This window comes from Belonocnema kinseyi, chromosome 10, assembly GCF_010883055.1.
Source record: "Belonocnema kinseyi isolate 2016_QV_RU_SX_M_011 chromosome 10, B_treatae_v1, whole genome shotgun sequence".
Classification (NCBI taxonomy): Eukaryota; Metazoa; Arthropoda; class Insecta; order Hymenoptera; family Cynipidae; genus Belonocnema; species Belonocnema kinseyi.
This window is the reverse complement of record NC_046666.1, coordinates 63,655,632-63,683,389: the sequence shown is the minus strand read 5'-3', so window position 1 is coordinate 63,683,389 and position 27,758 is coordinate 63,655,632. Positions and strand designations below refer to the sequence as shown.

Genomic DNA, 27,758 nt, shown 5'->3' with positions numbered 1-27,758 from the left:
GAAATTAAATAAAAAGCACTAAGAAATGTTTGTCTGATCCTAAATTTTTATAATTATGAAGAAAGCAAAAAAATCTTTTTAAATTATCTAAATGTGGGACCAGACAAACGTGAAATTTTTTTTTGAGATATGCTGACATGGCCTTAAGCAAAATATCTTGAAAAGTTTCATACTAGCAAAGGTACCGAAATAAATAACCAGTAATTTAAGTTATTGACCTCCAGTCTTTATTACTTAAATAATTATTGCGCATAGTAGAAAAAAACAAAATGTAAGTATCATTAGTGTTAATAGCAATTAAGTAAGAATACAATAATATTAATAATACTTTATCCCACATTCGATACCTCGCCAGGATAAATATTAACAGTTTCCTGAAAAAGATCTCAAGCTAGACACGACACTCCAACAATAAAAAGTCAGTTTTCACAACCGAAAAGCGTTATAATTTTACAAAAATGTAAGCCACACCATCAATCGTGAAATGATAAGAAGCTTCTTTAGAAGACTGAACCTATTCACATTCTTCGTCTCAAAAGTAAAAATTTGACTCCACGCAAACACACCTTCAAGGGTATTTCAAGTAGTTACAAGTTGATATTTTAATTCGTCTTTAATTTATAATCAAAGAAATGAAAACCTTATAATAGACTAAGAACTTTAATATTTCTTGCACTTGCTTCTCATGCGCTCGTGATCACAAGGCAGACGAGCTTCTGCCATTGAAGAGTATAGAAAATTGAACGCTAAACATTCAATTGCGCGTTCTTAACACTCATTAAGGTACAAAACATTAAAGTTGTCGCATCAGGTATTACATTTTTTTTTTAGAAAATAAAGTGCGTATTGTTTGGCATGGGTGCCAAACGCGGCGTATGCATAACTCTCGGACTTCTTGGAGTGACTCGTGAAGAAGATGCAGGCCTGGGAGTACCTGAAGTAGGTACAGGAAGCAAGTTCTTTCTCAAAGGTTTCGCCGGGGTTCGAACGGGAGTTTTCATATTCCCTCTTTCACAAGCATTTTCGAGTACCTGGTCCGGCAGCATGGAACTTCGCAGTTCGTTTCTTTCCTCCAAGTGCTCTTGGAATTTACCGTAGGAAGAAATGCTGAGATTTACTTTACTGCCTGTCACCTTGGATTTCAGCTTTTTCCCCGATCTCGGTGTGTTTGATTTGCTCAGATTCAAGGCCTTTTTGGATATCTGGAAAACAGAAGACAACATTGCTTATCTTCTCTGTTATTGATAATGGGGTTGTTGCATGAGTTTTAGATCATATATTTTTTAAATATAGCAGAAAATTCTACAAAAATGTTGTGCGTTTAAAAATAGTTTTGAATACTTCATTTATGAGAAAAAAATATTTTCTTAAAAGTATCGAAAACCCCATCTAAAAACTCTGTGACTTTGAAATATCAGATCCTGCAAATCGATGAACCAATCAGAATAATGGTATGCAGTGGTCCATTGATTAACGAAGTAATCCAGCTGCTAGCTGGTGAAAAAAAAATTTTGACTATCCACATGTCGACTTGCAACACTTTACAAATCCCGGTTTCAGTGAAATTCTAAGCATTTTGTACACCGTTTCGAGCCCTTTTTCATACCTTTTAAACACTTTTTAAATAAAAAATGCGATTATCAGACCAATGTTTATATCCGGTGGTGGCCCAATCAGAATGCCTCATTAAAAGAATATTCAAACTTATTATTTTAAAAACTTTCCTCACGTAATTATATTAACACAGGTCTCACACAGTCCCTATGGGATAAAATATAGGGACCGAAGGGTACTTTCTATTACGCTCAGAGGGTTCTCTTTTGTGCTCAAAAGTTAACAAATTGAGGATAAAGTTATAATACTTTAACCCTTATTGACCCAATTTGTCCCTTTTTGTCCGTCAACTTTAAGCATGGACAAGTTTGTTAATTATGCTGGAAAAGATCACAAAATTTATTGGCGGGTATTTTTAAGTGTGCTCTTTCAGAATCTGACCCGAAAATTTCGAAAAACCCACCCTTTCCTATCCTATTTTCCAATTTAAAAAAAAACGTGATTTTTTAAAGTAATTTTTTTTTAAATCGCACTTTCGAAGCGAAAGAGGGCTTGACAATAATAGCTGAAATCACAAAAACACACCATACAATAGCCCAAAGCGGTGAAAATCGGCAGTTTTTCAAAAATAATAATTTCAATACCAAAAAATTGCAAATAAATTTAGTTCTGAAAAAATAAAAGTTGAGTTAGGTTGAAATTTTGAAAATCTGTAGAATTTTATTTTAATGATTTTTTGATAAACATGTTCGATATTTTTGTATGTGCTTGCGTACGGAACGTCTTTACCCATTTCATCAATAAACATGTTTCCAGTTGTTACCGCGTGGAGATAGACGTGTATAGAGAACCTTTTCTTTTATTTGTCTCTTTGTTATTTTATATTCCTTTTTTATTTATTTTTTTCAGAAAAATACGTAAAATAGCGATTTTTTGTACATATGTTATTTTAGTGGTGGCCGTACAACCCCTTGATGATGAAAAATGAATCTTCTGTGTGTATAACTTTATTATTTGGACATTTTGAGCTGGAGTTTTTGTGATTTCAGCTAGTGTCAAGACCTCTTTCGCATCAAAGATGCATTAAAAAAAAATTACCCTAAAAATTAAGTTTCTTTTTTTAAATTGAAATATAGGATGGTAATTGGTGGGTTTTTCTAAATTTTCGGGTCAGATTCTGAAAGAGCACACTTGAAAATAGCCGCGAATACATTTTCAGATCTTTTCCAGCATAATTAACAAAGTTGTCCGTGCTTAAAGTTGACGGACAAAAACGGAAAAAATAGGTCAATAAGGGTTAAAACAATTCAACTTGAATTCAAAAGAATTTAGATTAATTGGGAAAAATTTTTAAACCAAAAAAATTAGATTCATTTCCTTAAAGATTGAATGAGTTTAGAGGAATTTAATGTAAATGAGAAGGATCAAAGAAATTCCTAAAAATTAAAGGTGATTTTTTAACAATTCAAATAAATTGAAAACAATTTCGGAATATAACAAAGCTTCAATGAATTTAGGAGATTTGAAAAGAGCTTAGAAAAATGCAAGACAATTCAAACAAATTTGACGAAATCCTTGACACTTTAAGTGTCAAGTCTTTAATAAAAGTTTAAAAGACTTCAGGATCAATTAAATAAAAACGGTAAAAAGTATTGAAACAAAGTGAATTAAGTAGAATTGAATAAGAATTCAATTAAATTAAAAAAGTTTAAGAGAATTCCAAAGAATTTAAAAGAATTCAGGTTAAATTAATAAGAATTCGTGGTGAATTTCAAAAAATATTTTCAAATCTTATCCGATCTTTAAAACCCTACTAATTTCTAGCCAAAACAGTGACTAATGTCTACAAAACAATTAAAATAAATTGGATATTTTTTTTTTAATAGAAAAAATCCCATTGATTTCAGTAAAATTTGAGTGAATTTAAGGGAAATAAGAAATCGATAAAAATCATTATAAATTAAGTTGAATTTAAAAAACTATCAAGTGAATTGTAAACAATTAAATATTATGAAAAAATGCATTCAACTGAGGAAGTTCAAAATGACTTGAGAAAAATTAAAGAGAATTCAAAAGAATTTGATGAAAATGTCTAAGACTTTAAGGTTTAGAATTCAGCATAAATTAATAAGAATTCAGGACGAATTCCAAAGGAATTGCAAATAATATTCGAAAATCTGTTAAAATCAATCAGACATTACTGCATGCATCACTTTTTGTGAATAAATTCTTTGCAATACACTAAAATGTTAAAAACTCTTAAAATTATTAAGACCTTTAAAAATCCCTTGAAAATCTTTAAATCTCTTGAAAATTTTTTTGAATGTTTTAAAATACCCTAAAATCGTTCAAATTATTTAAAATATTTAAAATTTGTAATTTTTTAAATGACCTGAAATCTTTAAAATCTTTTGAAATCCTCTAAAATGCTTAAAAGCTCTTGAAAATGCCAAGGTATTTGAAAAAATATCTTAAAGTATTTAAAATCCTTTGATCATTTTATTAAGTGATTCTTAGGATCAATTAAAATAAATCTTTTAAACCCCGAACAAAGTCCATTGAATTAAATAGAATTTTAGTGAATTTTGAATAAGGGAAAAAAGTCGACAGAATTTAGGATTAAATTAATAAAAATTTACTGCGAATTTCAAAAAATAATTTTAAAACTCTTCAGACCTTTAAAACAAAACGAAATACCTTGCTTATCGTAAGAAAATTCCTGGAATTCACTAAAATATTATAAAATCCCGTGACATTATATGAAATCTGATTATATTTCCTGAAATCCTGGGAAACCTAATAAATTACCTTCAGTGCTTTATATCCCCCTTAAAATAATTGGAATATTCGGAAACCTGATAAAATCCTGTGAAATATTAAAAAAAAATTTAAAACCTTGTAGGTCACATAAATTTGTTCCATATGTTCCGAAACTCGAGAAAATTCTTTATCCTAAAATATTTGAAGAGCTTTGAAGTTCCTTCAAATGAATCAAACTAATTTAGAAAAAATCCTTGGAATCTTTCAAAATTCCCTAAAATATTTTAAATCCTTTGAAATCCTTTAAGACTTTTAAAACGCTCTTAAAAATTCCTTATGATTGTTTGACAATACTCTTAAAAATCCCTTCAGATTATTAAAATCTATTAAAATTTCTCGGAATCTTTAAAAGTACCCTGAAATATTTCAAAATAATACAAGACCATTCAGAAATAGGCATAGAATATATATTAAGAAGTAAATAATAACATATTAGTTATTTATTGAAAGAAAAGTGATGTACAGAAATTCCCTGACTTTATCATATTACAAATTTTTTTTTAATTCCATTATAGGCTGCAAATAGGATACCATAGGGCCTAAATCTTAAAAATAAGGTAATTTAGGGACCTTAACTAAGAATAGGGTACAATATGGGATATAGGGACCGGTCTGTGAGACCTGAAAACATTCTAAAATATGCAACAATCCCATTATTTATTATGCAGGAAGGAAATGTATCATAATTAGGAAATATAAGGTGGATATTTACCAGGCTCTGTGGCAGAGTTTATTTCTTACGCAATCCCAGTATTTTTTCCCGTATTCTCTGGTATAAGAAATTTCATGAATTTTAAAGTGAATAAGTATATAAGCATATATAATAATTCTTGTGCTTAAATTTCGTAAGGCTAAAAATTAAAAAGAAGTCTTAAAATATCCGTCATTTCAAAACATTTGACTTTTAAAATTATATAAAATCCAAGAGCCACAGCACAAATCGAGCTCAAAAAGGGGGAAATAGGGTAATTTTTTTCACGAAAAACGGGGAAACACTAAACATTTATTTCTACATTTAGAAAAAAAAGAAACAATCTTTTATCAGAAATTGTCTAGTTTTAAATAATTTTTAATGATTTTTTACTGATTTCTGCGATTAAAGAATTGTTTTTTTTTTAAATTAGATATACTTAGGTCGATGAAAATCTATCCACGGCGATATAAAAAAGGTCCGAAAAAACATAAGTTTTGTGTAATAAACGATCTTTATATGTTTTAAATTGTTCTCATATTAAAAAATATTTCCCTAAATGAATTAATACTTTAAATGTAAATTTGAAAACACACACTTCAATGAACTTGAACTCAAATTAAAAATAGTTCAACTTTGATCGCCTAAAATATTTTAAAATGACAGTAAACGTAGACGCGCCGACTTCCTTGGGTTTTTATTATATAACATTAAAAACATACTATTTAAAAACCAATAGTAGAACATTTTTAATTATTAAAAGATCTAAAAAGGGTTAAAATAAAATATCATTGAAATTATTTTTAATCATTTGAAAAAATTATAATCTTGAAAATACTTTGAAATTATTCGAATTCCTTCATATCCCTTGAAAATATTTAAATCCGTTAAAATTCATTACAATAAAATTAAATTTATTCCTTAAAGTTTTCTAGTAATTCGTTACAGTCCCTCGACATAGTAAAAACCTATTACAATAAGTAAAATTATTTGAAATTCCTTGGATATAAATTAAATTTAATGATCCAAGTTGTCTTTAAAAATATTTAAATAAAATCCACACGCTCATATAGCGCCCACGTCAATGGGTTTTTAATGTATAACCTTCAAAACAAACTATTTAAAAGTCCAAAGGATACATTTTAAAATATAATTCTACACATTTTCCAAACGAAATTTCTTGAAATTACTTGGATTAAAAAAAAATTTATAAACTTGAAAATCCTTTGAAATTTATCGAATTCCTTCATATATCACTTGAAATCCCTTGGATACAAATAATAAATTTATTCATTCAATTTCTCTTTAAACACCGTGTAAATTTCCAGTTTAAAAATAAATTTAATTATTGAATTTTTTCGAACATGTACAATTTTGAACGATATAAATTTTATTGTGAATCCATACAATCTCGAATATTTGAATTTAAAATTGATCAATAGCAATAGCCAAACTAGAATTTTGAACGATTCCATTCTGACTTGCTCAATTTATATTGTTTAACGCATGTTCCCTTCGAAGAGAAATACAATTTTTTCATGTACCTGAAATTCTGAACGTTCAAATTAACGAAATATTTTTTACCAATTATATTTTATTCATAAATACTGTACCAACTAAAACTAAAAAATTCATTATAATTTTGTTTTAGTTAATATATTATTTCCAATATAAATTTACCAACATTGTAGCATTTTTATAGTTTACAAAGTCATTATTAACAAAATTTGTTCATTTGAACGTTCAGAACTTGAAGCACATAATTTTTCCGAAGTATCGTGCGATTAAATATTTCATATAATTTCAATATAATTTTAATAGCCTTCTGAGGAAATTTCTTTTGTTTTGTGGAAGACTCGTCTACTTTGGACGACTATATGTCGTCTGCATCGCAAAACTTTCGAGATATCAACTTTGGATAACTTTACTCTTGCGATAACTGTCTATAGTCTTTTATATGAAGTTTCATAGAGTGTTGGGAAGTAACAAGTTACATGCAATGCAGTTCCTCAAAGTTACAGTTAGAGAAACTGTTGCTGTAACTTAGTTACTTTTGTAAAGAAGTAACTTGTAACGTACCTTACAGTTACAGTTTTTTTGGAACTGGTAACTTATTTTTAGTTATTTCTTAGGTAAAAATAATATAAAAAAATAAATTGAATTTACTTTAATCTGTGACTATGATGAGTTTTTTTTTTGGTGAACTTACCCAACACTGGTTTTATAAACTTTTTATTGATGTAACAACAGAGTAGCAGAAAAACTTTATTTTGAAAATTCCCTTTCTAGCATGAAAGATAGTTTCAAGCAAAAAAGTTGTCTTTTTAACAAAAGAATAAACTTTTCAAAAAAATAGTTGAATTTTTACCGAAATTTTTTAACTTGTAACCTACAAAGATAAATTTTCAAACAACAAACATTATAATTAAACCAAGAACAGTTGATTTTTATTTAAAAAAATGAATTTTTTAGAAGACAGTTAAATGCTCTATCCATAAAATTTGAAATTTCAATAAAAAGATACATTCGCAACAAAAAATGTAATAGTTGATATTTCAACAACAAAAAACGAATTTTTAACAAAATATTTATATTTTCAATCAGAGTTGAATTTTCAACAATATAATTAAAATTTTCTACAGAATAGTTTAATTTTCAACTAAATAGTATAATTTTTAAACTACAAAGATGACTTTCAACCAAAAAATGTAACAGTAGATATTTTAACAACAAAAATTAAATTTCCACAAAAAGAGAAGCATTTGAAAACCAAAGATGAATTTTCAAGCAAGAATGTGAATTTTCGAATAAAAAGACGAATTTTTAAACAAACAGTTGAATTTTTAACTACAAAAGATCAATTTAAAAAATAAATAAAAAAGTCAATTTTTCGGTTAAAAATTTAATTTTTAACATGAAAAAACTGAATTTTAACAAAATAGTCGACTTTCTACCTAAAGAGATGAATTTTCAACAAAGGTTTTTCAGTCAAGAAAAAAAAATGTTCATCTAAACTGTTAACTTTTAAGCCAGAATTAGAATTTTTTGTAAAAAGGTTAACTACCAACCGCCTATAAAAAGGGTTTCGTAGCCTATTAAGACGTTAATTTAACTTGGGACAATCTAAAGAAAAATTAAAAAAAAAATCAAAAGACGGGCAGACGGACACCTGAACTAAACATTAAGGGTTTCTGCCCAAGGCTACGAAAGATTAATTTGTTAAAAAAAAGACGAGTTTTCAATTAAAAACTATCAATAATTATGAAAAAAAGGAAGTTGAAAATTGAACACAGAAGTTAATTTTCAACCAAATAGTTAATAAGTTTTTAAGAAAGTAATTCAACTTTTACCCAGAATAGCTAGCTAACTTTCAACCAAAGAGATAATTTTTCATCTAAAACGATTATTCTTTAACTGGAATAGTTAAATTTTTAGCAAAACAAAAAATTAATTTGCAGCCAACATTTTTCAACAAATTACATGAATTTTCAAACAAAAAAAGTCAACTGTAAATTGAATTTTTCAATTTTGACAAAAAAATTAATACTTAACCAAAAAGATGAATTTTTAACTAAAATTATGGAAAACTCAAATGTTCCATTTTCAGTTGAAAAAAATTTCAACCCAGAAAAAAAAACTAATTTACAAACAAATATTTACGTTTTCAAACGAAGTAATGAATTTTCAACTAAAAAAAAATACTTAACTGGAATAGTCGAATTTTAAAATAAAAGTTAAAGTTTCAAATAAAATGATAATTTATTATAAAGAATAATCAACTTTTCATTAAAAAAGATCAATTTTCAACAAACAAGATTAATTCCTAACAAAAAAGATGAATTTTCAACTTAAGGTCATGATTTAGTTAAAAAAAATTAATGTTCAGCCAAAGATGTAATTTTTTAAAATTAAATAATGGAATATTCAATTGGGACAGTTACGTTTTCAGTTAAAAAAACGTTTCTGCCGAAATAAAAAAATCATTTTTAACAAAGTAGTTAGTTTCAAACGGAATATTTAAATTTACAGTAGAAACAACATTTTCAGTCAAATAAAAAAAAGAAATTTTCAAAAAATAGCTCATTTTTCGATCAAAGGGCTAAATTTTTTAATTACACTTATGAATTTTCAATTTGAAAAATTAATTTTCAACAACAGAGTTTAACTTTCTGCCAAATAATTAAATTTATATTTAAAAAAATATGATTTCTGAACTAAAAATGTACTATTTGATATTTTAACAAAAAAAAAGTTTTTTATTTGTAATAAAAAAACGTTGAATTGGATCATAGGGAATAAATGATCAGCAAGATAAATGAATTTTTAACTAAAAGAGATTAATGTTCAAACAAAAATTGAGTAGTTACATTTTCAGTAAAAAAAATGATTTTAAAAACAAAATGAATTTTCAACAAAATAACTCGTTTTGCAACAATTTTTAGATGAATTTACAATTAAAAGGACGAATTTTGAATCAAAAATATTAATTTTTTTAAAAAACAGTTCAACCAAACTACTAAATTTTCATTTCCAAAAAGATATGTTCCAAACAAAACATGCAGTAGCTATATTTCAACCAAACAAATTTGCAATTGTGAATCAAAAACATTTGAATTAAAGCAAAAAAGATGACTTTTCAGGATGAGTTGCATTATCAACTGAGACAGATTTTTCGGTCAAAAGAGATTAATTTTCATTTAAAAAATAAAAATAATTTCAAACAACATTTTCAACAAAATGGTTAAATACAGTAATACAAAGTTACTTTTGCAAATAAAGAATTATCGTCTTTTAATTTTATATTGCAATTTGAACACAAAATTATTCCCGGTTTTAAATTAAATTTTCTGATTTCCCGGTCAAATCGCCACTCGGAGAAACTCCCTGTCTTTTGTCAGATTTGTTTCAAAATACCTGACTTGGCCCTGACTAATAAAATTCCCTGATTTCCAGGTTTTTCCTGATCTACGGCCACGTTGTAATAAATAAATTATAAAATAATAAAATAAAATTACAAATAAACTTACTCTTCCACTGCGTCTGGCTTTGGAACTGATCACTGCCGTTCGATTCTTTTCCCCGCTTACGTTGCGTCGTTTTGTCACGGTGCTGTTCGGGGACGAATCGTAAGGTAGTTTTCGTTTAGCCCCTGCAGTGCCCGGTGTCCTCACCCTCATGCTCATTCCAATTGGAGTTCTTTTCGAGGTACTAAGAGGGGTTTTCTTTGCGGACTTGTCTTTTGCCTGCTTCTAAAACAAGCAATTTTTCAGTAAACATCTCAAACTCAAGCAAAATTTATTTACCATAAAGTCATAAAATGTGACGTTGCACAGGGAAGTGGCTCACTTTGTCGTCAAGGGGCATATAGCCGGATAAATGCCCGGCAATTTAAGCTTAGGACGATCATTCCAGATTGAAAAGCGAGTCGCAGGAGCACTTTTGTATTTGAAATATCTTTAAAACCCGCTTTTCAAGAAAAACGAATAGAAAGTTTTTTTTTACTGAATTCAATATGAAACGCTTGAAATTTCTAAGATTTTAAGTCGAAATATGTTGAATTTTTAACCAAAAAAAGATTTATTTTCGACTGAACGAATTTTCTACAAAACAATTGAACTTTTAAATAAAGAAGATATTTTTTCAATAAAAAATAAAATATTTCCAATTTTGACTGTTTTGTAGAAAATTAGTCTTTTATAGCTAGAAAATTCAACAATTTGGTAGAACATCCAACTATTAGGTTGAAAACCAATCTGTTTTGGTTGAATTCAACGGTTTTTAAATTTAAATTTAAAAAAATATATATGTTAAAATATTAAGTATTACATATTTCATTAAGAATTCATCGTTTTTTATTCAAAATTGAACTATTTGATTGAAAATTCATTTTTCAATAAAAAATTTGCTTTTGCTAACTCAAAATTTGAAATATTTCACGTTTTGTTGAAAATGTATCTTCTTTATATAACTGTTTTGTAGAAAATTCGTCTTTTGGACGTTAAAATATCACAAATTTGTTTGAAATATTGTTCTTTCTTGACTAACAAATCTTCTTGCTCGTTATAAATTAATTTTTCAATCAGAAAATTGAAATATTCCTCTTTTGGTTGAAATATAACTTTTTTGTTGAAAATTCAACTGTTTTGTAGAAAATTCGCCTTTTTGGCTTCATATTCATCTATTTGGTTCATCAATAGTTCAATTTTCATTTGATAATGTTACTTTTTAACCACGAAAGACTTTTCAGTCAAGAGAGAAAAAAAAATGTCAACCAAATTGTTGAATTTTCAAGCCAAAAAGACGAATTTTCAACAAAAGAGTTAAACTTTTGATGAAAAAAGTAATATTTGGTATTAAAACATAAAAAATTAAAATTTAAATTTAAAAACAGCTTAATTCAACCAAAAAAGATTGATTTTCAACGAAATATTTGGATGTTATACCAAATTGTTGAATTTTTTTAGCACAAAGACGAATTTTCAACCCGAAAATATTAATTATTAACAAAAAAGTTAATTTTCAACACAATAATATAGATTTTCAACAAAAAAGTTAAATTTCAACCAAAAACGGAATAGTTCAATTTTTATTTGAAAAAAATAATTTTCTAATTGTTAAATTTTATTTTGTTAAATTTTCAGTGAACAAGAAATAAAATTTCAAAAACAAAAAATTATTTTTTAACAAAGTAGTTCATTTTTTAACCAAAAAAGATGAATTTTCAACGAAGAATGTAATATTTGATATTTTAACATAAAAAGTTTAAATGTTAAATGAAAAAAAGTCGAACTGAACCAAAAATATGAATTTTTAATTAAATAGTTGAAGTTCCTACTAAATTATTGAATTTTCAAGTCAAAAACAAATTTTTTATAAAGTGTTTGAATTTTCAACCCGAAAAGATTAATTCTTAAATAGCAAACCAAACAAAAAAAATGAATGTTCAACCCAAGAATATGAATGTACATCAAAAAAGTTAAACTTCAAGCAAACATGGAATAGTTCAATTTCTAGTTATCAAAAAATAAGTTAAAAAAAACTAACTTTAAAGAAAATAGTACAATTTTCAACCAAAGAGATGAATTTTCAAATAAAATGATAAACTTTTTAAAAAAATCATTTTTAACAATGAATTTCCACTTTCAACCAAGTAGTGGAATTTTCCACAAAAAATTATGAATTTACCAGGAAAAATGTAATATTTGATATTTTAGCATGCACAATTTTAATAATAAATAAAAAATAGTTGAATTCAACGAAAAAGATCAATTTTCAACCAAATTGTTGAATTCTCAAGACGAAAAAACGAATTTTCAACAAAAAAGTTGATTTTCAACTAAAAATGGAATAGTCCAATTTTCAATCCAAAAAGATGAATTCTGAAACAGAAATATAATAATATACCCAACATCTATAATTTTGACCCTTTCTTTTCACAAGAACACGAATATCTCCTGAACGAAGATCGATGAAGTGAGCCCTTTCCTTGCAGAACGTTCCCAATTTCAAATATTATAGAAACTCTTATAAATTCGAAAGACAAAACACAACACGGAAAATTCTTCTTATAAACTGATGTTACCTACTCTCGCTATTTTCATGTTTTCCTTCTCTTTCTCGTACTCCGCCTTGCTGAATTCCAAAAAGTCATACATTGTTACACCGTTGATGGTAAATACTTCTCCATGATCAGCTTGAAACTCTTCTGACGCATGCAGCAACTGCTTTTCTATCTTCGGTAGCTTCTATTAAAAAAAAAAGTTTAAAGAGGAACAATTAATTTTAAAAGATTCAAAATATTTTTAAGTCTTCAAGGTGTCTACTCAAATCCTCGAAAAAAATTCTTCAACAATTCCAGGGTTTCTTCAGGTATCTCAAATTTTTCCCAGGTATAATTTTTCACAGTATGGGAGCCATTCAAATATATATATTTTTTTCAACAATCGACTCGGAATACGTACCCAGTTTCGTGATTTTATTATAAATAATGGGGTTTTTCAAATTCAAGGGATTTAATTAATATTTTCAATTTAAAAAACTTTGAGAAAATGTATTACAAAATATTCTTAAACATATTAGCACCATCAATTAATTAAACATTACCTCAAAGATAATGAATAATTTCTTGAATTTGTCTTTGAAGTCCATGAATTTAAATAATAATTCAAAAAAATATATGAATTTCCAACGAAATAGTTTAATTTTGAACTAAAAAATTAATTTTCAAAATCAAAACCAGATTTTCAACAAAATAGTTCAATGTTAACCAAAAAATGAATATTCAACTAAAATTATTAATATCCAACTTGAATATTTGAATTTTAAACCAAAAAGATGAAATTCCAACTAAAAAGGTTAATTTCTACTAAGAAAGACAAGTTTTCAACAAAATAATAATAATTGTCAACTAAAAAAGGTAAATTGTCAAACAAAAATTGAAGAGTTGAAATTTCAATTTAAAAAAATGAATGTTGCACTAAAATGATGAAATATTCAACTGAAATAGTTCAATTTTTAGATAAGAAAATTAATTGTCAACCAATAAAAAAAGAAGATTTTTCAACAAAATACTTATATTTTGAAATAAAGTGATAAATTTTCAACTAAAATGATGAACCTTCAACTGGAGTAGTTGAATTTTAAGCCAAAAAGATGAATTTTCAAACAAAAAGCTTCATTTTTTTTTTAATAAAAAAAAACGATTTTTCAACAAAATACATGAATTTCAAACGAAATCGTTGAATTTTAAACTAAAAAACTTTGTTTCCAACCAAAAAATTAAAATCGAATTTTCGACAAAATAGCTAAGTATTAACCAAAAAATGAATATTCAACTTGAATAAACCAAAAACTGAATAGTTAAAATTTCAATTAAAACAAAAAATTTAACAAAAAAAAAATTTTGAACTAAAATGACGGTATATTCAACTGGAATAATTAAATTTCAGATAATAAAATTAATTGACACTAAAAAAACATTTTTTCAACAAAATAGTTATATTTTAAAACAAAGTGATAAATTTTCAACTCAAATTATGAATCTTCAACTGGATTGGTTGAATTTTAATCCAAAAATATGAATTTTCAACTAAAAAGATTCATTTTTTTACAAAGAAGATTACTTTCTAACAAAAAAGCCGAATTTTCAAGAAAATAAATGAATTTTTAACGATAAATTAACCAGCAAAAACTGAAGTTTAAAATTTCATTAATTCATTGTCAACTAAAAAGCAAACGATTTTTAAAAAATGGTTACATTTTTAAACAAAGTGATGCATTTTCAACTACAATCATGAATCTTCAAATGGAGTAGTTAAATTTTGAACGTAAAAGATGAGTTTTGCATCAAAAACCCTATTAAAAAAATTAATCAACTCTCGAAAAAATGCCCTTATTAAAAAAAAAAAAAATCCCTGACTTTTGCAGGTTTTTTCCAGATATACAAAAATTCCCTGATAATTCCAGATTTTTCAGGCAGAGTAGACACCTTGGCCGTTCAAAAACTGTAATAAACCACAAACCTTTGTTGTGTTTGTTCTCTCCTTCTCTTCAGCCAATAACTGACCACCACGGTTGTGAAAACGATCAGGATCGTTGGCCCTTTGATCCAGTTCTTTCATTTTCTCCCAAAGAGTTTCTCTCTCTTCAAGAAGATCGAAAATCTTCCTGCAATTTGATTCAAGCATTAATAACAACCATGAAATATTCTTAATAAATTCTTTACAGAGCTCGGCTCGATTTATAAAATCGACACAAAAAAAATCTATTACTAATTTCTGTAAATCGTGATGGAGGCTTCTAACCACACTTCAGAAAAAAATAATTCAGGTTAACATTTTTTCCATTAAAAAGTAGTTATTTAAAGGTTCAGTTTTTCCTTTCGCTTTAGGGAAAAGTTACAATTTTTTTTTAATCCTATTGATCAACCCCTCATTTTATTCTTCGAAGGATTCTCTAAATTTCTATTTGGGTTGATTTTATTTAAAAAATTGTATTACGAAATCATACAGTTATTATTATTATAAACAATCATAGTTTAAAATTTAATTAACGCCGCCCAAATAGAATTGTAGATAATCCTTCAAAGAATAAAATGAGACCTTGATCATCAGGATTAAATAAAAATTGAAACTTTTTCCTAAAGAGAAAGGAAAAACTAAACCTTTAAATAACTACTGTTAAATAAACCATTTTAACCTAAATAATTTTTTCTGAAGTGTGTTTAGAAGTCTCCATCAAGATTTACAGAAATTAATAATAAACCTTTTTTGTCGATTGCATCAACCATTTTAAAGATAGGCTACTTTTAAAATTTATTGTACATCCTTAAAGATAACGCAAGGAAAAAAACAGTATCCGACACTGGATGAATAAAATAATAACTTTAAAACAATTTTTTAGTAACAGTCATTGAGTTTAAAGAATTCCAAATCTGGGTTTAAATCGAGTTGACATCCCAAATTCTCTTAAAATAGAGGAAATAGGTTGATTTCTCACGCAAATAAAAGAATAAATTCTTTAAAGTAAAATGAATAAAAATACACTAATATATTTCAATTATCAACCCAAAGACGAATTTTAAAGAAAACAGTTGAGTCTTCAAGTTGTAAAGTCGAATGATTTAAAAAACAATTGACTTTTAAACCCAAAGGATTAATTTTTAATAAAATAGTTAAATTGAAAAGCAAAATAATTTTCAGTTGCATTTACAACCAAATACTTGAAAACTTTCTAGCAAAAGAGAGGAATTTTTAACAAAGTAATAGAAGTATCAGCCGAATAGTTGAATTTTTAATTAAATATGCCAGTTTTCAAATAAACGAGATTAAACTTCAACCGAATAGTTAAATTTAAAAAAAAACTAAATAGTTACATTTCCAACTATACAGTTGTATTTAAACAAATTAATTTTCAATAAAATAGTTGCAGTTAATTAAACAGTTAAAATTTCAATGAAAACATCAAAAAAATCATTTCTTTTTCAATCATCAATTCATTTTTAATAAAGAAAGATGACTTTTCTACCAAAAAAGATGTTTTAAATCCAAAAGGATGAATTTTATATGCAAAAGACGAACGCTCAAGAAAAGAGTTAAATTTTGTAACAAAAAAGATTACTTGTGAACTAAAAAATTTAATTTTCAACCCAACAACACGAATTTTCAACCAAAAGGACAAATTATCATAAAAAATATTAAACTTCAAACAAATAGTCACATTTAAATAAATTAATTTTCAACCAAATGTTGAACAACCAACTAAAAAGTTGAAATTTCATTTAAAAGAGACGAAATTTCAACAAAATAGTTAAATTTTTAACCAAATAGTTAAACTATCAAAATAAAAAGGCGAATTTTTCGAGACCGTTGTATTTTAAATAATACCAAATTTATTTAGAGTCAATAAAAGTAAATTCTTAATCACTTAAAATAAATTTTTATTCAGGGATACGAATTTTCTATCTAAAAAACGAATGCTCAACAAAACAGTTAAAGTTAATAATTAAATTTTCAACCCATAAAGATGAATTTTCAACCAAATGGTTAAGTTTTCCAAGATAGGTGGAATTTTAACGAAATAGTTTAATTTTCAGGCCAAGAAAACGAATTTTTTAGAAAGCTACTAAATTAAAAAAACAATTGATTTTTAACTCAGAAAGATGAATTCTAAAAAAAACTTTTCTACGATAAACGAGGAATTATCAATTCAAAAGCATCGATTTTCTATCCAAAGAGTCCAATGTTCAACAAAACAGTTACATTTACGGAAAAAAATTAATTTGTAACAAAGTTGTTGAATTTTCAACAAAATAATTAAATTTTCAACTAAACAGTCGAATTTTTAACCAAGAATAATTAACTTTCAGCGAAAGATAGTTGAATTTTTTTATCGGGATCTAGTTCGCATTTAAGCGAAAAAAATAGGTAAAGTTGAAAAGAGTAATTTTCTTGAAAACAGGGAAATAAATATGATTTTTTTGAAAAAAGGGAATAGAGAAAAGAGTGTAAGTCCGAAATTAAATCAGAAAATTATATACTTTAAACGTTTTCAACTTTAGAATGTTCAACTATTAAGGCTTGTAAATAGAAAAAAATTAAAACTTTGGTTGAGGATTGACACAATCAGAAATTGCTAAATTTCAAACACTATTAATTAAAAATGTTTCAAGTATAAAGCTTTAAGGAGAACTTATTTAATTTTCAATGCACTTAATTAAAATTGTACAATTTTTTCGAGTTTTTAATTTCAATTTTTAAAGTTTGATTTTGATTAAAATTGAAGCGAAGTATAGCGAAACGGAAAAAATTCGATTAGTCGCATTTTTCTTCAAAACGTCGCACTTTTTTGAAAAAATTGAGAAAATTCTAAAATCTCTTAAGATTTGAAACCTGCTTTAAAGCATTGAAGACTTACTTGTTTGTTTTGTAGAACTTGCGGAGCTTTTCCGCTTCTAATTCGTGCAGAGTAAGCAGATCTTCCGTGTAAGTTTTCGAATAGAAAGGCATAAAGGATCTTTTTTGAGTTTCGCTGAACTTGCATAATTCCCAAAGTTCCTCAAGATCGTCTCGGACTTTCGCCACGTACTTTCCTATGTTTTCGCTTCTCTTATCCTTGCAACGTTTGATTTCTGCGCTCAACTATACAAAGAGAAGAAAGTCTTTGACTTTAGCATGAAAAATTAATGAACATTCTTTTATTTTTTATTTTTTAGCTAAATTTTTAAAACTTACGGCTTTTAGGGTTGTCACACTATGGCCCTGATGTTCACGGATGAATTTTTCACAAAAAATTTCAGGTTCATCGAGATAACTCCAAATTGCCCTTAACTCATCTCGTTTCTCTTCAGCCTGTTGTTTCGCATCTTCGACCTGGAGCTTCAGATCGTCTCTCATTTCTTTTAATTTTGTCATATTTTCGCTCGTGAATACGAAATTTTCATAGTTTTGGCACACTAGCCGTTCAAAGTCCAAAGATGGAGTAATATCCAATTCTTCCATTAATTTTTTAACGGATCTTTGATAATCATTGAAGAGTGTCTCCAAACGAAGCTGAAATTTTAATACAATCGAAATTAAAATTATTTTCGATTAGAGGTGTGGCGTAGAAATCAATTTTGTTTTTTAAGATTAAATTATACATCTGAGAGTCGAGAAAAATGGTACCTTTTCACGTTCCTGAATTTCCAAGTAGTCCTGGAAATGATTGAGTTCTTCCTGTGAAGGCATTTCAGCGTTCAGACCAATAGGCTTTGTGCCAAGTTTCTTGCAAAGAACTTCTTCCTGTAAACAAAATGTCAAATCGTAAATGGTTAAAGAAACTGAAAAATGAAAGAACAATTAAAAAAATTAAATCACAAGAAATTAAATTCAAAATAAATTAAAATTTACATTCCTCTTTAATGTACAACATACTAATTTAACTACAAAATAAAAAATATAATATAAAATAAACAAAATAATATAAAATAAATAAATAATATAATATAAAATATAAAAAAAGAAGGGAACATACAATTTTCTTTTAACATAGCCAATAGAACTTTTAACAAAATGTGAGGCTATTTCCCGGTAACAAAAATTAAATTTTGCCCGATTGTCTTTTAAGTATTTATAATAATTATTCAAAATTAATTGCTTAATTATATAAATTTTGCCAATAACTAGATGTTTTAGAACTCAGAAGTAAAATAATATACAATTTAAATTACCAAAAATTAATTTTCGACAAATAAAGATGACTTTTCAACAAAATAGTTGAATTTTTAACAGAATAATTCAATATTCAACCAAAAAGTCGAATTTTTAACTAAAAACAATTACTTCTGCCAACAAAAATAAAATAATAGACTTTTTAAATTGAAAATAATTAAGTTTAAACCATAAAAGATGCATTTTCAACTACAAAAATATGACTTTCTAAAAAAATAGTTGAATTTTTAACAAAATAATGAAATTTTTCACGAAATAGAAGAAATTTTAACTAAAAGAGATTAAATCTGAACCCAAAATATAATAGTAGACCTTTTCAAATAAAAATAATTAAATTTCAATAAAAAAGATGTATTTTTAAGAAAATATTTGAATTTTAACTTAACATTTTCAACCGAAAACTAGAATTGTTAACCAAGAGTTATTTTTAGTTGAATTCAACGGACTTTAACTTAAAACATTTTTCAGTTCAAATATCCACTATATAACGGTTACTGATTGTTGAAGAATCATCTCTTTGATTTAAAATAAACTATTTCGATGAAAATTATATATTTTTTTTCGTTAAAAATTGATTAACTGAAAATTTAACTTATCCGTTTAAGGTGGAAAACTCTCCTTTTTTAGTTTAAAGATGAACCATTTAGATTTTGTTTGAAAATTAATTTTGATGCTTAACAATTAGACTTTTTGGTTGAAAAATCATTTTTCGGTTGCAAATTGAAATATTTTTCAAAAAATTCGTTTTTCTTTTCTTGAATATTGAACTTTTCAATTAAAAATTCAACTACGTGTTTGAAAATTGACTTTTTTTTAAAGAAAATTATTCTTGTTTGCAAATTCATTTCTTTGGTTAAATATGTACCTAGCTTCTTTGAAATTAATTTTTTAGTTAAAAACTCGACTTTTTGGTTGAAAATTAATCTTCTTGTTTGAAAGTTCATTTTTTTGGTGGAAAATTTAAGTATCCCGTTCAAACCTTCTTTTTCTTAATTCAAGATTATTTTTTCAACTGAAAAATGAACTATTGCATTTTTGTTACAAATATTATTTTTAGTTGAAAACTCATTTCTTTCGCTTAAAATTGAACTATTTTATTGAAATTTTTGTTTCTATTTTTGTGGTTGAAAATTAATTTTTGAACTTGAAAGTTAAGTATTTCATTTAAAATTGGTGTTTTTTTGTTTAAATTCAACTTTTCCTATTTAAAATTGAAATATTTTTAGGTGTTCTTTTTCAGTTGAAAATTCACTTCTTTTGTTGCAAATTGCATATATTGTTGGAAATTTATTTTTTTGATCTGAAAATTTCACTATTTAAAAATTAAAAGTTAAAAATTTAAAAAATTTGCGGAAAATTCGTTTTCTTTTAGTAGAAAATTGACCCTTTTTAGTTAGATTTTTAAGTATTTAGTTGGAAATTTCTGTATTTTGTTGAAAATTTGTCTTTCTAGTAGAAACTAAGTTTTCTTGTTTCAAAACTGATCATTTATTGGCTGAAATGGTTTCAATTATTGGTTGACAATTGAACTACGTCGTTTTTGGTACATTTTTTTTATTACTTAAAAATTCTACGATTTCGTACTTCCAATTTTTTTCAATAGTAAAATTCTGTTTGTAAAATTCAGAACTACGCAAGTCAAAGTGAGCAATAATTGAAATATGAAATGTTTTTCTCGAAATGAACAACTTACTCTTTTACTTTATTTTACAAATGAAACTCTCCCATTCATTTTTATCCGAAAAAGACGACTTTTCTGTCAAAAAATGGAATTTAAATCACAAAGAACAAATTTTCTATCGAAATAGATGATTTTTCAACAAGACCATCGTACTTTCGACTACAAACAAAATAATTACAAATAAAAAATATAGATTTCCTTTAAAAAAAAGTTAATTTCAAACAAAAAATAATTGGATTTTATTATTCGGTTCCATTAATTAAGCAATTTTTATTAGAGCGAAAAAACGAGAAAAAGGGGACTTTTCTTGAAAACAGGGGAAAAAATAGAAAATTAAAAAAGGGGATTTTTAAAAGAAGAAAATGAAGGGAATAGCAGCAGTCAGTGGCGATCTTGCTCTTTCGTATTTTTTTCGGCTTGTTTCCTTTTTTTAAATCACGAACATCGAAACGTTTGGTAGATTTTTTGTAAATGTTTTTTCATTGTGATACAAACAACAATGGAAATTAAGTCGAGAAAAAGGGAGGAAAAGGATTAAGAGGAATTAACCTTTCTCCTATATTTCGTAGTTAAATTATAAAAATATAAGGAAAGTAATCTATTAGATTTGTGAATGCAAAGCAAAAATTGTAAAATAACTGTGAGGAATAATTTTTACAATCAATTTAATTAATAATTAAAGTATTTTACCCGTGATCTAAGTTCTTTTAAGTATTTCAAACGTCGATCCTTAATCATCTGCAGTTCGTGTACTTGTGCCCCAAGTTTCTCTTGTACTTCGATTAGAGGGAGGTGTTCATAATCAGGATTTTTTCCAGGAATATCATCCATTTGTAACTCCTATAGGTTTTTAAATAATTTTGTGAGAAGCTTGATAGCGAGCTTTTGAAATCTAGGTGATAATTGATGTACCTGAAGTTCCGAACGTTCAAATGAACGAAATATTTTTCCCCATTTCTATTTTGCCCATAAATATTGTTCCAACTGTATTTTAAAATAAGCATCATAATTCTGTTTCAATAATAAATTATTTCCAATATAAATAAACAAACATTTTTGCACTTTCTTTGGTTAACAAAGTCGTCAGTAAAAAATTTCGTTCACTTGAACGTTAAGAACTTCAAATACATCCATAACAGATCAAGTTTTATGGTGATAAATTTAATACAAACCTTAACCAGAGTATTTGCTAGTTCCATCAAGTGATGGACACCTTGAAGGAGAGTAGTTTTTTTCTCTTCTAATTCAGTAACCATCTCGCACATTAATTCCTACAATATTTAATTAAATTTACAATCGATTTTTATCCACTTGTCCATTTTTACTATTTATTGTGCAAAATATGTATAAATTACGATTGATATTTGTTGAAAAAATGATAGGGATTAAATTTTAGAAGTTTGAATCATAATTAAACTTACTGTAATGTGCTTGTGGACCTCCTGACAATATGCAGACCTGGTGGTATCGCTTAGACCCATTTCTTTCCATATGTCGTATAATCGTTTCAGGTTACTGCGAACAGTGCTGGAAATACTCTCCACCGTTGCTATTTGCATAATTTCTTCCCTAAAAAAGACACAGAAAATGTTTCGTTTAAATTTAACACTAATCAAAATTCCGTATAAAATTGTGCCATATTTAACAACTAATCAAAATGAGGCAAAATAATCACTAATAACAATATTTTAATTTTTGATTTACAATTTCCTTAAATAGTATCGAAAATTTTGTTTAAATCAAGTTGTGACCAAAACACAAGACTTTTTGTACACATTTCTGATTATACACTATTTTAAAATATGTTATACAAATTTGCAAAATTTATTCGAATTGCTAATTTTATCGAATTCCCTACATTAAATTCATAATTTGGATATTTTCAAGTTTTAACGACTTACTTGAAATTTAAATCCCTTCTTAAACCGTACAATCTATTATTGTTATACATTTATGCCAAATAATTGAATAATTTTTCCAATATCTTGATCACATAAATTAGAAAATTCATTAAATATGGACTAATTCAACGTAGAATTTTGAGATCTGAAGAAATATGTTAATTCGAGAAATTTTTTCATAACACGGAATTGAAAAATTATATAAAGGTTAGTAAAGAGTTCCAATTAAAAATTTTGAAAACCATTCTAAATAATGCATTTTGAAGTATATAAAGTTTCAAATGAATTAAATATTTTAGAAATCCAAGATAAAATATATGTTTTAAATTATTGTAAAACTGACAAAAACAACAAAGATGAATATTCAACAAAAAGTTCTTTTCAGCTAAATGTAAAATTTTTTTAAACATTTGACTTTTAAACCCAAAAAGATGAGTTTTCAACAGGAAAGGTCATTTTCAACCAAGAAAAATGAATTTTCATCTAAATAGTTGAATTTCCAACCAAATCGTTGGATGCAAAACGAAATAGTTGAACTTTCAAGAAAAAGAGACGAATTTTCAACAAAAAAGATTTATTTTTAACCGAATAGTTGAATTTTTAAATCAAGAAGACCAATTATTTAGAAGACAAGAAAAGATGGAGTTTTAACAAAATACATAGTTCTATTTTCAACATAATAATTAAATTTTTAACCAAAAGTGATCAATTCTGCACCAAAAATATGATAACAGAATTGTCCATTAAAAAGAATTATCTTTTAATCATAAAAGATTAATTTCTAACCAAAAAAGATTATTCTGACATCAAACGACGAATTGCAAACAAAAAAAGATAAATTTTCAATAAAACAGTTGAATTTTCAATGAAAAAATATGAATTACCAAAAAAAGAATTAAACTTTAAACAAAGTATTTCAGCTAAGTGGGTGAATTAAAAAAAAAGGTGTATTCTCATCTAAAAATGGTATAGCTAAATTTTTGGATAGGATAAATTAATTTTCAACCAATAAAATGATTTTTTAAGAAACTAGTTTAACTGACAACCAAACTGTTGAAGTTTCAACTAAAGACGATAAATTTTTAGCAAAAAATGAAATGGTTAAATTTATTTGAAAGAAAATGAATTTTTAACAAGTGAAAAACGAATTTTCAACAAAATTGTTAAATCTTCAACCAATAAAATGAATTTGTAATGAAGCAGTTCAAATTTCAAAGAAAAAGAACTTTAGTATTTAAGTGATCCATCAACAGAAGCTTTCAATTCTTAAATATATAGTAAAAAAAATCACGACTAAAACAAGAACTACACATCATATCAAAGAATGAATAATCACAAATTTGTAGCAATTTTTGGGTCAACAAATTTTGTCCCTTTATTTTTTCTCAGTTTGTGTTGTTTGTCCATTTTTTATTTTCAATATTTTTTTACAACTAAAACAAAAACTACGCAGCCTATAAAAAAGTGATTCATAACAAATTTGTAGTCTTCACGGAGAGAAATTTCAAGATAATAATTCACGTAAGCGCGTGATTTTAGAGCTATAATTTTTACGTGATTTAAAGTCTCCACTCTGTAATTTAAAAGCATAAAATTCGAGACGTATGCTTTAAAAGCAAGGTTTCAGAGATCTTAGTTCTCGCGCTAAAGCGTAATAAAATCAAGGAGTAGTGCCGTGAATTAATATCCTGAAATTTCTCTGTGTTTGTTGGGAACATAATTTTTGTCTGTTCATTTTTTTCCGCAAAATGGAATTTTTTATTTTTTCATTATGTTTTATGCGATCAAAATTTGAACTTTCGATTTTGTAATCACATGCTCAATAAAACTGAAAAATTTTAAATTAAATGCAGTTAAAGTGCCAGATTAAAAATACTAAACTTTTAGAAATTATAGAGTTTGCAGTTTCAGACTCAGTTAAAAAAATATAAATGTACGTTATAATTTTCAATGATCTAAATTAAAGAATCAATCAATGAAATTGAACATTTTTTAAATTATATAATTTGAGGCAATTTTAAACTAGAAACATCACAAATTGAACGATTACATTTATTAACTTTTTACATATTTCTGAATATTAAATAATTATTCTTTTTCTTCATTGAAAATTTTCAAATTAAATGGTTTAAGGGCATGTGATACTTAGAAAATTTTCGATTTTACCAGTTTTAGGTTCCCCCGGCTTTTTTCAGGATAATAAATATTTTGTCTTAAAAATTTGGGAAATGATAGCGAACATGCTAACGGACGTCCCCATACACTTTTTTTGTGGGTTAATTAAAAAAAGTTTTAATTGAGCAAAATGTGATTAATTTGCATAGCGCTTAGGAAATAGTATCGATTTTTTCAGTGTTAGATTCCCCCGGCTTTATTCCTAGGATAAGAAATATTTTGCCTTCAAAATCTGGGAAATGATAGCGAACATGCTAACGGAAGTCCCCACACACTTTTTTTGTGTTTTTTTATGAAAAAATTTTTGATATTGCTAACGTGCGTATATATTTCGAGGTTATGTGTGTTTATTTCATAAATAGTTTCCAGATTATCGGAAAGGCAGAGATGAAAAACGACGTAACCTCAAAATAATGCATTTGCATAAAATTTTTATTAAGTAAAATACATTTTTTTGATATTATCCCTAAAAAAAATAGTCTCCGGGGACGTTGGTTATGATATTTTATAGCATCTCCGAATTCAGTTTTTAAAAATTTTCATTTTTGTGGAAAAAAAGCCGGGGAAACTGTAAGTATCACATGCCCTTAAGGGAATGTGACACAGCTAAATACTTATATTACTGACCTCACTTTTTCAGTTCACTGAATGTTTTTTTGAACCTAAGAACTTTTTTTGTAAATAAAATATCGAGCTAAAACTTTGGAAAATGTATTAGAGTACAATAAAGTACGTTTAGGTACTGCATTTTGGTAGGAACTTCACTAAATATTATTTCATCTTTTTTCTGAACCTCGACATTTTTTGACCGTTCAAACTTTTTTTATACATAAAATATCTATCTCAAACTTTGAAAAATGCAAGAGCCAAAAGAAAACTACGTTTAAGTACAAAGCGTAGTAATAAAAGATGTAAAAAAAAATTTTTCAACTATCAATTCCATCGGCATCAGCCGGCAACGTTGTACACGAAAATACGAACCCTCTGGAGCCTCGTCTATCGGTCTCAAAGTTTGAGACCGATATTTTATGTATAAAAAAAGTTCGAACGTTCAAAAAATGTCGAGGTTCAGAAAAAAGATAAAATAATTTTCAGTGAAGTTCCTACCAAAATGCAGTACCTAAATGTACTTTATTGTACTCTAATACATTTTCCAAAGTTTCAGCTCGATATTTTATTTACAAAAAAAGTTCCTAGGTTCAAAAAAACATTCAGTGAATTGATAAAGTGAGGTCGACAATATAGGTATTTAGCTGTGTCACATGCCCTTAAAGATGGAATATTTTAGCCTGAAGTAATATTTGAAATTTAATAAAAGACGTTAATTATGAAAATATTATTTTGAAGTTATTTAAAAGTTTTAAATAGTTGATAAAGTTTCAATCGGACGTTTACATTTGTTTCAGTAATAAGACTTTCCAATTGAAACAGTTTAATTTTTAGCGTTGAAATCTACTAATTCTAAAATTGTCAATTCATTCCGAATGGTCTTGTAAAATCAATTAATATTGAATTTTTAAATCTTAAATTACAATTCAATTTTAAAAATCACTTATTAATTTATCTTCACTAAAATGGAAAATTTTAAAGTAAAATTTTTTCGAATCACGCATTCTAAACTGAATAATATCATAATTGAAAAAGATAGCAATTTAACTAATTATTCAAAAGAAATCAAAATGGGACAGATTTTTTATCTACAAATTTCTAAAATTCCCAGTCAAAAAATAAATTCACTGTCATTTACCGTTTACATAAAATTCCCGGTCCAGTGGTCCTTAAAAAAATGGTCTCAAAATTGTTTTGAATGCTCTAATTTTTGTATTTTTTTCCAAATAGCTGGCTGGGCAGACCTTTACTTTTACACCATTTTAAGGTGTGCCAAAGTGCCGCCCAACCGGATAATTCTGTCGAAATTTATCGTGCTCACACACGACGACGACACATGCAGATAGACACCGATGCAAAAACTATTTTTTCTGACACAGGGGATGAGAATGTAAAAAATAATACAAATTTTTTAGTAAAATTTTAACTTTTAAATCTTGAATATTGCAAAATACATTTTTTCGAGGAGCCACGCAATAATTATTAAAAAATTAAAAACAAATCTGAAAAATTTCACGTCTAAACAAAATCCCCGGTTTTGTCTAGGTGCTCAACAAATTTTACGGCGAATTATCGGTTTTCCCGTTCAGCCACCTCGTGAAGGATAAATAACGTCGATTAGGTAGGTATAATTGATAAAGTAAGATAATGAAAATTGCGTAAAAATGCAATAAATAAACAAATTCAAACTCTTTAAATCATGAATAAATCTGAACATTTTTTGTTTATTAAACTAAACAAAGAGTTTCCACTCAGAACCCGATCCCGTCTGAAAGCCTGGAACACAATTTTTATCACTCTCAGGCCCGTCAGCTGGAAATTTCCTCATGGAATGCTTCCAGGTAGATCTTTAAGGTGTGAAATTTCAAAGGGTAATTTGGTTATTCCCTCCCGATTCCCCCACAGTGAAAGTGAGCACTGTCAACCTATTTCTAACCTCTATTTGCTAAAATCATTGGCCAAAAGAACTTATTCAATGAATCATTCCCGAATTTTCTCGTTGATGATGAGAATATGGAAACAGGTTGGTGCGGAATACATGCCGAAATCCGTTGAGAAAGCAACGCAACTTACCCATTTGTGTATTCAGTCATTTTTGCTGTTTCTTGTCACCGAAAGATTCTGTTAACGAAAATCCTGAAGCTTGCGATCCCTGCGGCTATTTTGATTCACTCCGTTTCGTGTTCTGTACATTTAAACCATTAAAACATGTAAATAAATATTACTTAATAATTTTATACATATAAACTACACATGCGACGGTTCGACACAAACGTCTTTCTTTTGAATTAATAACAAACTCCGATTGGTGAAACAACGCCCTTGTCTTGCCTTTAATGGCGTCGTGCGTTCAGAAATACACTTTTTTCCGCTTATGATTCTTGCAAACTGTGGAAGCGCGGCGATTGGTCAGTATTTCAGCGCGAGTTTTAAAATTGATTTCGTGCTATGAGGTAGTTTACATTGTGACATAAAGTCGTAAACTGGCAAGATACCTGCACGCCGTCGATTAAACCCGTTGATTTTATAATCTCAGTCGATAAAGAAGAAACTTTCTTTATCGTTGGATACGAGTTAATTTAAATTCGTATAAAAAATTAATAATTGTTTTATGAAAT

The 27,758-nt window shown here is 26.9% G+C and overlaps 1 protein-coding gene across 2 annotated transcripts; it reads right to left on the bottom strand.

Moving 5' to 3' along the window:
* Positions 1-272: 272 nt before the first annotated feature.
* LOC117181814 (protein regulator of cytokinesis 1-like) lies at positions 273-27,461 on the bottom strand. Of its 2 annotated transcripts, none has more exons than XM_033374784.1 (11): positions 27,214-27,461; positions 21,877-22,024; positions 21,628-21,726; positions 21,146-21,295; positions 18,229-18,345; positions 17,797-18,114; positions 17,480-17,703; positions 14,587-14,731; positions 12,652-12,810; positions 10,093-10,311; positions 273-1,202 (listed from the first exon to the last, which is right to left on the bottom strand). In XM_033374784.1, the coding sequence occupies exons 1-11, from the start codon at positions 27,231-27,233 to the stop codon at positions 828-830; spliced, it is 1,974 nt and encodes a 657-aa protein (XP_033230675.1). In that variant the 5' UTR covers positions 27,234-27,461; the 3' UTR covers positions 273-827. The 2 variants fall into 2 exon arrangements, with proteins under 2 accessions (XP_033230675.1, XP_033230674.1); XM_033374783.1 differs by having other exon boundaries at positions 10,093-10,314; positions 27,214-27,460.
* Between the last annotated feature and the right edge of the window lie 297 nt (positions 27,462-27,758).

Excerpts from the sequence above, each read along its gene's own strand:
- LOC117181814 (XM_033374783.1), bottom strand. The coding sequence starts at position 27,233 with ATGACTGAATACACAAATGG. Across the intron at positions 21,296-21,627 it reads TAGCAAATACTCTGGTTAAG|GAGTTACAAATGGATGATAT; the intron begins GTTTGTATTAAA and ends AAAAACCTATAG. Across the intron at positions 17,704-17,796 it reads GTGTGACAACCCTAAAAGCC|TTGAGCGCAGAAATCAAACG; the intron begins GTAAGTTTTAAA and ends CTCTTTGTATAG.